At 40.0% G+C, this 13,781-nt stretch overlaps 1 protein-coding gene across 1 annotated transcript in view; it reads left to right on the top strand.

The window, feature by feature from the left end:
* Positions 1-13,781, top strand: part of zfhx3 (zinc finger homeobox 3) — a 131,824-nt gene that overhangs the window by 74,724 nt on the left and 43,319 nt on the right. The window contains exon 5 of the mRNA XM_041985150.1: positions 376-607. Coding sequence (XP_041841084.1) covers positions 376-607 — 232 coding nt within the window. The remainder of the gene's footprint in view (positions 1-375; positions 608-13,781) is intronic.

Raw genomic sequence — 13,781 nt, 5'->3', positions numbered from 1 at the left:
GAGTGAAGGGGATCAATGCTTCCTTCCGTCTGTGAGGCTGCAGACCCACGGCTTCTGAAGGATGGCTGATGCGATTCTTGCTCGCCCTTGGGCCCCTGAGATTTGCGTGCCTCCCCGGCCTCTCTTGTCCTGTTAGCCTGCTGATACAGACACTCACACAGACAAGTGTGCAGTCCAAACAGTTGTCCTGAAGTGGAAGAGGTCTGGATGTTAAACAACAGGGCTGTGATTGGGAATTGATTTGTTCATTTGCCAACTGTGTGAGTGAAAGTGAGTCGGTGGTGCCTAGCCAGCTATCTGCCATCTACAATAACTTCTTTTTTTCTTTCCTCTCTTTCACCACGTTCCCTTCTCTCTCCCCATCTCCTCCCACAGCACCTGCAGCAGCACGAAAACGCGGTGGAGGGAGATGCCTGCTACTACCATTGTGTGCTTTGTAACTACTCGACCAAGGCCAAGCTCAACCTGATCCAGCATGTGCGCTCCATGAAGCACCAACGCAGTGAGAGCCTCAGGAAACTTCAGCGCTTGCAGAAGGGCCTGCCAGAGGAGGAGGAGGACCTCAGCTCCATTTTTACTATCCGCAAATGCCCTACTTCAGATACAGGTCAGAACATGCCCCTATGGCTCTTTATGTGTGCATGAGATCATTTTGTTTCCTCTCTTGAGCGCCTATCAGTTATGCAACTCCATTTTTCAAACACATAAACTCACGGGTGTCTCAGCTGAGCTGTCAACATTCATGAATTAATTATTTTGCCTTCACTTTCCCATAGAATTAGTATTCATATAAATGGTTGACATCTGGCTCCAAAAACACAACATTTTCTTAATGTGCTTTTGTGCTTTTGTTATTCTACTTGTTGTTTTACTTTTTTAAGGGGGGGGCAACATTATGTATACTGTTTACACTGATTAAACTGACATAAAATAATCACTAAATCATGTTTTGTTTTTTTATCTAATTTAAATGTGCAGTTATAATTTCCACAGAATAGTCCTACAAAGTCTAAAGTATGTTAATGGAAGCTGTCCTTTTTAGCCATTAAAGTCACTCTGAGACCAAGCATTAAGGCTGGAGGAGGAGCTGAACAACAGCAGCAGCTGATAGAACAACAACACCAAAAACAGACACCAACACAGCAGCAGCATAGCTGAAACAAAGTGCCTCTACTGCCCATTTATTATGAACTGATTAAGAAGAGTGAGCTGTGGTCAATTAACACTTTTTCTTAGTAGAGATTTGGTTTTCTAATCACTTTAACTCCTGTGCCCTGACAAAGGGCCTCTGTTGTGCGTCCCTCCAAAAGGGAACCATTACTTCCCTCGCACACATACTCACTGTCTGTGTTATGTAGGAGAAAAAAAAGGCCAGCCTGTGAAGACGCTTTGTTCCAAGGAGGCAGGGATAATGAAGCCAGCAGCCGGGAAATTGCGCAAAAGGCAGTCACAGATCTGAAGCAAATCATTAGAGAACATATTTAGCTGAGCAATTAGGGACAATTAAGCTTTCTGCTCACTGCACTCCAAATATGTTAATGACTACAGTACAGTGGACAAGCGAACATGCAAAGGCAAGAGGAAGGGCCATTTAGGTTAAAAGGAATGGGGGTTGGGAATTTATTTTTTTTAAAAGGAAGAGTTGTGTTGTTTGCAAATAAATTAGTTTTTGGTTACTGCCATGTTTATGAATCTTTTTTTTTCTTACTTGTTTAAGCTTTTTATGTTTTAGATGCCCATGTTTGTGCCAAGATAAGGGATCTGAGCATTGAGTTAGGCAATGTGCCCTCACAGTGGGGTTGTGCGTGGGCAGTATCATTACACACAGAATAACACTGCGTAGAGCTTCATCACATTATACTAGCCCTCACTTACTTGAACACTGAACAGAATCTTTTTAGACTTCAGTATCTTTAAATGTGATCATGCACTTTTACGTTGATGCATGATTGCTGACATCTTTCTTTTTAGAAATGAATCATTTAGATATTATTTTATTGAAGTGTGAAATAATTGTCTTACTTACTAATTTTCCGAATCAGAAGTCTTAGTGATTATGACACAATAACATGTTAATTTGTTTGTTAAAGAGTGCACAAATTTTAAATACTTATCTTGATCAAATACTTCAACATATTCCAAAACAAATATCCTCATGTATAATCTCTAAAACTGCTTTCTAAACGCATACTTCCTTTTCTCAATCAAAAACATCAGAGTGCTGGTCCACAGCATTGCTCCACCCCCTTCAGTTTGGGCTGAACCAGTCCTTCTCAGTGTAATATTTAATTTCCTCCTCTCTTGCTTTACTGTGGCACAGGGCTCTTTTTGTGGTTAAGGCACAGTTGTTAAAGTGGTGGAACATTCCCTGGTTTGTTAAACAAAGTTGCCCCTGGATTTCTGGGTCACCTAGACAGTAATTTTCCTCGCCTGCTGCTGTGATTTTGCCAGTGTTTCTCTGCTGTTTTAGGTGCTTGGTTTACATCCTGCTTTGGATTTTCCCCAAAGCACATGAAATCTGCTGTGCCTCCTTACAAATATGATCAAACACATGTTGCATTTCACAGACTGGTGTTTAAAATCCCCTAGAATTTGAAACAATATTATTTTTGAGTCATGATCTTAAGATGAATATGACCGAAAGGTTACTATGGCAGTGAGAGAGGAATGAGCTAGCTGATGCAGGATGTGGTATGTTTTATAATTTTGCATATTATTGTTTCTTATAAGGATGCAGCAAATATAGACTTCAGGGATTTGGAGCTGCAAAATCTCTGGGCTCGAGGTCTGAGGAGAGCAAGGGCAGCAGAAATTAGGTTTCTTTTTAATTAGACTAACACTGGGACAAAAGGCCTGCAATGTTTTAATTCTTGCTCATAATATAAATGTGCTGCTTAGGCATGTTGCTCTGTGGCCCCACCTCCATTTGTCTTCTTTAACCCTTTATCTATGGGGAGACAAAGGGAGTCTCAAAGGGACCCCAACCCCACACAGCTGTCCTGTGTGCAGAGATCACTGAATAATGCTCAGCTCTGAATTAACTCAATGCACCAGTGATATCCTCTACTTTTAAGTATAAGTGCTAGCAGATACACGCCAAATGCAGATACATGCATGTGACAGAGATGGCACAAGCTCATTTGATATCGCATGGTCATTGCTAACATGTAAAAAAGTTGTAGGTTGCATTTGCACTTGAGAGAACAATATATTGAAATTATGTTTAGAAAATGATGCAGGATAAGTGGGGGAAAAAATACAAGTTTGGGGAGTTCACATGTTAGACCTACAGTGACACTCAAGCATATGATGACCCTGTTTCATTTGAATGATGTTCACCAGGGCATATAACTCGGTGACACATTGAGGTTTCTCATTCTAAGCATCTAATCGACTAAAGTTATTTTTTGAGTATAACAGAATGGGATCATGACTTTAAAAAGGGCAAAGTGAAATTTCACTGAAGGGTGAATTCCTTCGCACATGAAATATCTGCTTTGTGCCTATGTGTCCATGAGAGAGAGGAGGACAAAAGACAAAGATGCAGAGGAGAGCATTTCAGGAGGAGATATATTTGTATATTTTCAGAATTTAGTTGTACATGTATAAGTTCATGTATGTGTATAAAGCAGGCAGAGATGGAAAACAAACGTGGCTGACAGTGTGGATTAGCTCCTGCTGTAAATCTGCCCCAGTCACAGATGGCAGGCCCTTGATCGCTGGGCTGTGGCGGCTTGGCTCTCAACGCAGGAGGAAATCCCTGTCTGTGAGCCGAGGAGGCTGAGAAGGAGAAGACTGGGGCTGGGGCCACCTGGGCAGTCACCAGTTATTGTCTCCTGCCTGGGTGGACATAATAAGCCACATATTCAAGGGCAAAAACTTGTTTTGGGAGGATATCCTGCTTTGCCTATACTGTTGTTTCAGCTACCGCTGTGTTACTGCTTGTAAGTGCAACTTAAGCCTCCAGTTTAGATAAGCATTACTTTTAATGACCAGTTTGAGAAACTGGGGAGGGAAGCTGTGTGCATTATTAAATGGAAATGAGACGAATGGATGCATACAAATTACTGCATAATAGTGGTATCCAGTATGAGATCCATTGCTTGTTTCGCTAAAAGGGGTGCAGTTTCAGGGTCACACACCTAATAGCAAGGCCTGCTCTGACAACAGAGGCATTTCTCTTCTCTCCCCACATGCTTCCCTCTCTGCCTCATGCATAATTCTTAAGACACGCTAATAAACAGTGACATGGAAAAATGCTTTACTAAACTATGGGGGGGGGGGGGGGGGGGGGGGGGAGTATTTGTTTTAGGGTTGCACAAGACCTTGCAGCCCACATAGATTTAGTGATGGAAGACAAGATGTGCACCTATCCACTTTGTCCAAATTTTTATACCTTGCTGACATGCATAATAATAATTCTAATGTTTCTTCCCCTGCTTGCAACAGATTGACATGAGGCTATTCCCCCATGATATCAGACTATCCGTAAGGCCTGATATTACACTATCCGCAAGGCTATGCTACAGCTGTGAAAGCCAGGTAAAATCAGAGGTGATCCAGGCCACGCTTTGATGGCATGCAAGGGACATAGTCTGAGCTTTTGCTTCCCACAGGCAAGAGAAAAACAGACGGTAGCCATTTCTGGAATGTCTTTCTTTATTCATGCTTGTTAAAATGCAAAGTAAACCTTTCCAGAAACAGGATATTGTAGCCCCTAACCACCAGACCCTTTCTACATGCCACATTATGGGCAATCTGAAAGTAAGTTGTATAGACAGACAATGCTGCAATACGCTTTTAATAAAGGCTGTTATTGCCCTGGTGATGCAGAGTGGATATGAGGATGAGTGCTGTGCAGGCCTGGATGAGCAGGGCCCCAGAGGGCCCGCAGCTCAGTCAGGCCTCTGTCAGTCGCCTGCCTTCTAATCCCTGTCCGAAGGGCATCTAGGCAGCATAGGAAATTGTTTGCTGTCTGTAGAACGTGCCAGGAAATTCATAAATACATTACTTTTCATTTTGAAAATATTACAAAAGACTAGACGTTTATTAAAAAGTCAAAATGATGGCTTTATAGATTTTCCAGTCATATTTCAGCATTCATATGACCTTACTTCTCAAACTATTGTAAAACAGACAAGTCTTTTCTTTCCCTGACTCTCCTCCTTCGCAAGCTTGGTCTGAATTCCTCTCCTTGCTCTTCCTGTTATAACAAATTGACCCAAAAGCCACCACTCTATTCTGGGATAGGCTGTGAATAAGAATGCCTGGTGTCCAGATTTTTACTACCAGTCCTGAGTGAACCTTCGTTCTGTAAATACTGGTTAGCTTTGCCTTGAAACTGGAAGGTGGGGAAAGTCTGACTCCTGTGTGCCGCCCTGTCTAATACATCTGGATTGGAAGAAAACAGAGGCAGCATTAATGTAAAAGACAAGTGATAATCTATAAAGAAAGGGAGATGATCAGGAAAGTAATGAACTGAATGAGGACAAAACAAGCAAAGCCATAGTTGCCCAAAGTTTCACCACATTCTTGTTAATGCAATATCTATACGTGGAGAGACTTGCACATACTGAGCCAACTTGTCTGTGTTCTGTATGTTTTATGCCCAATGTGTGATTTTACTGTCAGTTATGTCATGTGGGTGTAAATATGCACCAGTTTTTATTTTGCAAGCTCACATACCCATAATTGAGCACACACATAGGTGTCTGCACTGAAAATTAGGCCATATGTGGGTGCAAGAGGCTCTCCCTGTCATCAAGCCCATTTTCAGAGGAGGCCGACAGCACATTATAATATTGGTTTCCCCCTCTCTTGTCATTACCACACACTCTCCTTGAAAGCTGATCCAAAAGATAGACAGTCCATCAAGAGACAGTCATCTCATTTGTACTTACTAAACGTGTTAATGAGTTCTATTTTCGGGCCCAGAGGCTTTGCTTCTGGATATTGGAGCAGAGGTGGCGATCGTTGGTATGAGGTGCGGGATTGCATGACCAGGAGGAGCTCACAGGGAGGGTAAAGAGGTAATGCAGTAGCCCTGCTGCCCCTCGTGTCACTCACACAGAGTGACCACAGCTTCCCTAGGATCTGTCAGTCAGGACTCAGGCGGGAAGTCTGTGGTTACAGACAGACAGAGAAGGAGGGAATAGATTAGGTGCCAGAGACATAATGGTTGTGATGGGTTTAATTATAGCAGCAGTCATGTCACTGCCACAGGTAGATGAGATGAAGGAGAAACACATTTCTGCTCTTCAAGGACTAATTCATACAAAATGTGGCTGATAGAGTATATACTGTATAGCTTGCTGTTTATATAAGTTTTATTTTTAGCACGGAATGAGCTGAATTACAAAGTTCATCTCATTGTCAAACCCGCTTTGGTGCATCATCTTTGTCAAACACTAGTTATGCAGCACACACACTGCTATACGCATGCTGGTAGAAAGTTACCTGTGGTTACAGTAGAGAACAGATACTTTTCACTTGTTTGGCTTTTTTTCTTACTGGTAATTTGCAGATGTTGTAATATTTCATTTTTTAATAAATTTCCTGTCTGATCCTTACGTGAACTCTCCCCCCAAGGCTCAATAATCCTCTTACTGTCCAGCATTTCTTGTCTTTGATATTGATTGTAGTGCAAGTGTGTGCCAGGTAATCTAGGAAATATAACCAATAAAGTGTTAAACACTTGGATTGCTTCATTTCTTTCTGTGTTTTGGTATTGGGCAAAGAGTTCTGCTCAGTGTCAGAATTAGGCAGCTCAATTTGACCATAGGCAACATCAGAGAAGAAATGGGGGTAAAGTTTGGGAACTATTGAGTCGAGGCAGGAAAGTTTTATTTAGCCATTTTTAATAAGGCTGTTTGTGCCCCCCAGAGAGAGCTGGTGGATCAAAGGGCATGATCTGTGCTATGGATGAGTTCAGCAGAGACGACCAGCCTCGCTGACAGCAAAACAAAACCAGAGAGTGAAGGATGCCCTATCCAGCAGCATGTTGCCCTCAAACTCCGAAGGCTCCATTAGAATAAAGGCAGATAAAACAATGGCTCTCTGAAAGCACACACGTTGTGAATCATTATCTACTGTCTGATAGGCACGAGTAGTGAACACAGTGTGCTTGAGCCCGCTTGTGTGCAGGTACGTGAGTGTGTATGCTGTTTTATATGAAAAATTTGTGCTATGTTTGTTATATGTGATGAAAACATCATTACAGACCAAAAAACATTCAGACAGGATTCACACAACATGCATTCATGTTGCAGTGCATTAGCAAAAAAAGAGTCCCCTCTAGTGCCTCAACCACATCAACTAAAAGCAGCCAGGCAGATGGCAGCAATGAGAGAAGTGCAGAAATAATTCAATAGTGAACCTCTCTAACCTTTACCTGTGGGCGTGAGCACCAGTCATTGATTCACGCTGTGCTTGACAGTACACTACACACCACCTGAGGAGGGTAAGAGGAGGGATGATGAAGAGAAATGGATGAGTTTGGTGAAAAACACAAAGGATAATATGAGTGGGAGGATGGCTCTACTGTATGTTGGTGTATAATATTAAAGGGAATTTTCCACAGATGGAAATTATTCTGGATTTGTCTAGTTTCCACAAATATTCCCCCACCCTCTATCCCTGAAGCTGGATTTTGGCAGCAAACAGAAATTCTCACACTACTTCGAGTGCGATACCCCTAGCAATGCCATGGTAGGATGCCATTGATTACAAAGCACCTTTAGGTCTATAGGGCCTTTGTCTGGCTTTTTTTCATGTAATATTCCCTTTGAGCTGACACAAAGTAAGACATTGGTATGTTGAGATGTCTGTTATACACAATACAATTGTTTAGCAGAACGAATAAACAATAGTTTGTGTTGTTTGATGGTGGTTAATATGTAGACAGTAATTACTCTGTGAAAGCAATGTTTGTCAAAGAAAGGGTGTTATCCTGTATAGTTATAAAGGTGTGATCGCCTGCCCGGTAACAATCCAAGAACAAATAGTTTTTCTTTGACTCAGTCAAATTTATTGAGTTCCTCCTGGTCCAGATAGCCCATCCTTCACTGTCTCTCTTTGTCTGGCTGGAAATTCTGCTCTGCGGCTGTTGTTTTATTAGTTGGCTGTAGATATGTTCTTCCTGCTGTCCATTTGGAGCAAAGGAGCAGGCTGATGGATGACATTTAAGTGAGGGGAAAGTGAGCCAGAAACGAGTCATTTACAATGTAAATGTACGCTGATACACTGGAAGAGAGAGTTTTAGAGCAAAAATTAGATTTTGACCAAGTATGAAATAATCAGTTCCAAATGAAAAGAGTTTTTTATATATATATATATATATATATATATTTAATATATGAGCAAGATTGTTTAACAACTTGCCTCCTGTGGAACTGAAAGCACAAGTGTGTACACATATCTTTCACTGAGAGATTTTTCATTTTCTATTTTGCTAAAAAAAAAAAAAAAGAAAAGAAAAAGGTGCTCTACATGTGAAAGATCCCTGCTTTGTGGTGAATGCAAAGCAATTTTCTTTCTGTTTGCTTTGCAAGAAATTGGTAATGGTTTCAAGAAAGCATATCTACTTCCTCTATTTTTGGTTGTCTTACACACTGCCTTCAAGTGCCCTCTGCATATTTAGTCATTTGAAGCATTAAGATAAATGATCCATAACTTAAGATGCAGGCAAAGGTCAGTTTTTTTGCTACTTGCTCAGTAAGCATGCAAAGAGACATCAAGTAGATTCAGCAGCAGAGTGGAAATGTCCAAATAGGGATGAATGTCAACTTTTCTTTTCTTTTTTAAATAGCTGGTATGAAGATCTTTTCAGCTTCTACTCAGTAGGCATATATATATATATATATATATATATATATATATATATATATATATATATATATATATATATATATATATATATATATATATATATATAGCAACCATATGTTGTTCATAAGTCAGTTTCAATAGGTTCATTAATATTTATCAAACTATATCCAGCTTTGTAATTAGCAAAACCAAAAAGATTTTAATTTCTGGTGTCATTCTCTTTTAGTAATCATAGGCTTTTTAGGATTCATGTTAGTTATCACTAATATAATTTGCCATTTGTATGAACAGAGAGGTTTAAGAGCTCATGTGTTCATTCTCTGAAACATAAACTATATGGTCCTGTACGTTTAGTTTTAAACATTCATTGGTTTTAGGCAACGATGTGGATACAAAATTACAGATCAATAACAGTGGGGCATATGTTATTTCTTGTCAATGAATAATGATCTCATAAATCTTATTTAGCTGACAATGGGTTAACATGTTGTCACAAAACATAATTTGTAAAGCATAAGTATGTTGTGTGTAAGTAAGGGCTCAGTATTGATGGTTTATAAATATTTATTTAGAATGTAAGAAAAACCTGAGATGCATAAATCAATATTACAACTATTTGTATGAAATAGAATTACAATACCATCTGCTGTACAAGCACCTCATTGGAACTCATTAAATTGCTTTGAGATTCACATAATTAGCAGCTCGTCTGTGTTTTTACCACATTTTTCTTTTCACTTTTTATTACCAGAAGCATATGCTGAGCTGTGTGTCTCAAGAGAGCCACATTTACTATAATCTGTGGAGAACATTGTATCCTTGCTGCAGGAGACGCATCAACTTCTGGTTGCATGGGGACATAAAATCTATTTGAAGATCATTTCTTTAAAAAAAAAAAAGAAAGAAAAGAAAATCCAGGTATTTTTCAGTCAAATCTGTAAAGTAGTGCTTGGTGAGTGGGAGTTTCTTGGGAAATGAGCCCCTCTCATGTATATGGTGAATATTTCAAGCACTTGGGAAAGTTGAGATGGGGCACATATTTCTGTGTGAGATGTAGGGCAGAGAACACTGTGGATGTGTTTGAATCCATGTCACAAGTAGTTGTCAGTCTAATAGACAGGCATGCGCTCTGAGGCTTACTCGATTTAAGGTGGTGCAGGGGCCAGCATGGCAGCTAGAATTAGGAAAAATGGGCTGTTTTTTGTCATGTTAAACTGGGCAAAAGAATCTAATTAGATGGGAGAGAGTGAATGGCAATGGCTGCTTTGTTTAAGGGCTCTATGCAGTCACTTTTCAAGACCATTGTTCATTGATCACAATAGCATTAGTTTGTGCTCTTGTTCTGGGCTCTTCTTTTCTCTGACTCTGCAGTCAGCTCCTGTCCGTTCCACTCTGTCTCCAGGCTTCACCTCCATGCTCCACCAATACACAAGACAGGGCGCAGAAACATGCCTGCACACCAAAGAAGCTCCCACATAGGATTTTATTTGCAAATAAAATCCCATAAGGGAGCTTTTTAGTATGCCAATCTAATGTTTTTTCCATGTCGACTGTCACTTGGCCTGACACAAAATCCAGTGACTTTTTGAATGTGTGTCTTCTCATCTATTTTTTTTTTCTCAAAAGCATGCCTGTTCTCATGACCACCCCAAGCTCTTTCTCCACCATCATCCCACATTTCATCCTTTCTTGCTTACACAAGGTAAAACATAAATGCAGGGAGCTAGTATATTTTATTTAAGTTTTACATATGTAGATTTTTATGAGAAGCAATTCATGCCAGACTTTACATATATAAACCCTTCAGCTAATACAAGAAAACCTTCAAATTTAACTGACCCTAATAATTCAATAAACCTTTAAACGGATGTAATATTAAAAATAACTTTGAATGGGAAACCGCTGGATTTTAAGCCACTACTTACAACAATTCCTTCCTACTCCTTTTTTTTTTTTTTTTTTTTTTGTTTATTTAAAGATAGGGACCATCTTTAAATTGATGTGTGAGCCATACTACAGAGAAAAGAAGCCAAAGCAATTCTTGTGTTGCCTAGTGACAAAGCCTGCTACCTACAGCTTATTATAATGCAAAAGGTAAAAACACATAAGCGTTTTTAGCATGATATGGAAAGTGGATTCAAGTCTTAATGAAATTGTGGAAGTTATGAACAGCAGGCTGTAAGAAAATTAATACAGAAGCCCAAGTTACAGTCTGTCTCCAGCAAATTCATGTGCAAACTGACCTCAGAATATTTAGTGCATCATTTACGGCCTTTTGCCCGTGAAGGTGTAATCATGCGTGGTAAAAATCGGGCCCAAGATGCTAACCTAGGAGCAATCTTGTGTGCATTTAAGTGTCCTTTTTTGTTGCAAAGGTCATTCATAACTTGGTCGCGCTGCTGATGTACAGTGAGAGATATTGATTGATTAATGCATTAAGTGCTCACAATCCATTAGGTTCTGTGAAAGGGACTGGAGAAAAGACTTCTCCCACTATGAATTTTCACCTCTCCCTGTTGTTCATAGGGCATGTTTTTTGCTGGCAAAGTTTAAGGGACAAAAGCTAAAATATCTGCCAAGTAATGCATTTAAAAGAACATCGGTTGTTATAAGTGTCAGTTAAATTACTCTGCAATGCTTGACAAGGAATTGCTCTCACATTAGCCTCCTGCTTATCATGACCCAAAAATGAATATGTTGTATAGTCTTAACCTACAGTAAAACAAACAAAGATTAATGTCTGAAAAAGTCTCTGGAATTCCTTACAGTATTATATTATCTGCCAGTTCTCCATGCTGTCACAGTGGCTTGCATTTATATGAGGAGTAGCAACAGACTATGAGTCAAATTCACTGATGACAAGGAATATTATTTTCAACCTTGCCTCTGTTTTGAACTTGTTACACCAATCGCTTGTCTTAATATGAGCGACATTGAAATGTGTGTCTTTACAGATATTCAGTGTACCTTCTCGGTGCAGTTCCCAGTACCAATAAGGGAAGGGGCCATGAACTTCACACCTTACTGCTTACTGTAGTGACAAGGAATAGGATACCCTTATCGCCTGTGCCGTGAGCAAGAATGCCTGTGTAAGAGACCTGAGAGTCAGTCATTACCTTAGAAACATGGGCTGCATTAGAGATTCATAACAGTGTGCCATCTCTGCACCTTTCATCTCCACTAGGGCCAGCTCCATTAGGATCTTTTATCTTTGTGCTGATGGCTGCTGTTGATAATGGGGCTGCCGAGAAATCCCAAAAAGTAAAGACTCAACTCTGACACTATCGGCCCTCTTTTTCTCCAAGTAGAGGAGCTCTTCAACGTATTGCAGATTTATATGGTCTTACTTGTGGTCTTAAAAGCAGATTTGCAAGATTTCTTCCCCCTTTTTTTCCTTAAAAGATGATATCCATTACTGTACAATAAGTAAGTACACCACAGTTGCATGTCTTTCTCATGTTCCAACACCTTTGAAACTGGAGTCTTATCATTGTGATGATGCAAACACAAATATGTTAAAAAAATCCTCTTCTATTTTTTTCCAAATGATTTGCATCTGGGAGCCTTTGCTACCGTATAACTGGAAAGCATTGTAAGCTTAACATTTTATGAAATATTGGCATTATCCCGATGAGGCCCATATGAAAATGCATTAATGATATCCCATGCAAAGCCTTATTGAAAACTTTGCTTTTGGGCAGACAAACACAACTTCATAATGGTATAGTAATTCATGCAAGCCAATGTTTTTCAAATGTTACAGTAATTATGAAAAATATTCATACATTTCCCCTACATAGCCGCAGCAGTGCAAATCTCATTTCCAAGGCAAAGCGGGGAAGGAACACACTGAATAATCATTGTGTTTAATGCTCTGGTCATAATCCCAGGTTTTATGATGGTTTTCTAATGATTTTCTAATGATGTTAAATATTAGTAGAGAGTACAGCCATGATTTGAACACAGCAGTCGTTTTTATTCAGTGCTCTATCAGCACACCCAGTTGTGACTACAGTGAATATTGCACTGGGGAATAAGATTTAGGGGCCATACCTTTCGGTGTTTTATTTTGCCATCTCCCCATCTGCCATAAATCCTCATTGCTCTGCTCTTGAAGCCTCCGCCCTTGCCTGCCTTCCCCAGGTGGGAATACAATTAGGTGTAGGGGCCATTTCATTCAGTGCCACTGTCTGTCCACTGCAGTCATTCGTAAAAAAACGCAGTAGCTGTCCCATTGGAGAAAACAGAAGGCCCCTGGGAAATAACAAAAACAGTGAAAGCACAGGGAACGAAACAGAGGAGAAAATGGTGAAGAAATGGGTGCAAAAATGGGGAAAAATCTCTAGAGTTGTTGTCAGAAGAGATACAAACTTTGTTTCTGATGAGTGACAATACTGAGCAAAATATGTATTGGAGACAAAGGCTTTGTCTCTTTCCTGTGCCTTTTCAATGAATTACACCTCTCCACCCCCTACCCCCAGCTTTTTAATTAAATGGCTGCAGCTCCATCTCTCTATCCGTAGCTCCCCATTACAGAGGCTAGATAAGGGATTGCTATCTGTAGCATGTTAAGAAAGGCTGCTGGGCAGCCAAGCCTCATGAAATTTGTCACAAGATCTCATTTTCCTCATTGCCAGACGTGATGCTTATAATTGATGTGGAGGCAGCAGTAATTTATTGGCCGTACGCAATTATCATCCCCTTCTAGCAGGGGGATGTGACTGCAATTTATAAGTGCGTGCATGTGTGGTGTTGTGTATCGGGAGGGGGTAGACATTATATCATATAAATTAATACAAAAACATGTTTTTCCTTATCGCATATAAGAGAGTGTGTGCATGTTTGTTTCTTTAGAATGCAAATTAATTACTGGCTCCATATCGCAAACAATGTAGGGCCTTTAATGCAGTTCTAGTTTGCTTCTTTGAGGTATTGAGACAGTCAATGCGCCAGCT

The sequence above is a fragment of the Melanotaenia boesemani genome, chromosome 1 (genome assembly GCF_017639745.1).
Source record: "Melanotaenia boesemani isolate fMelBoe1 chromosome 1, fMelBoe1.pri, whole genome shotgun sequence".
Lineage (NCBI taxonomy): Eukaryota > Metazoa > Chordata > Actinopteri > Atheriniformes > Melanotaeniidae > Melanotaenia > Melanotaenia boesemani.
Note: the sequence above shows the minus strand (reverse complement) of the source record. Positions and strands in the feature narration are given on the sequence as shown.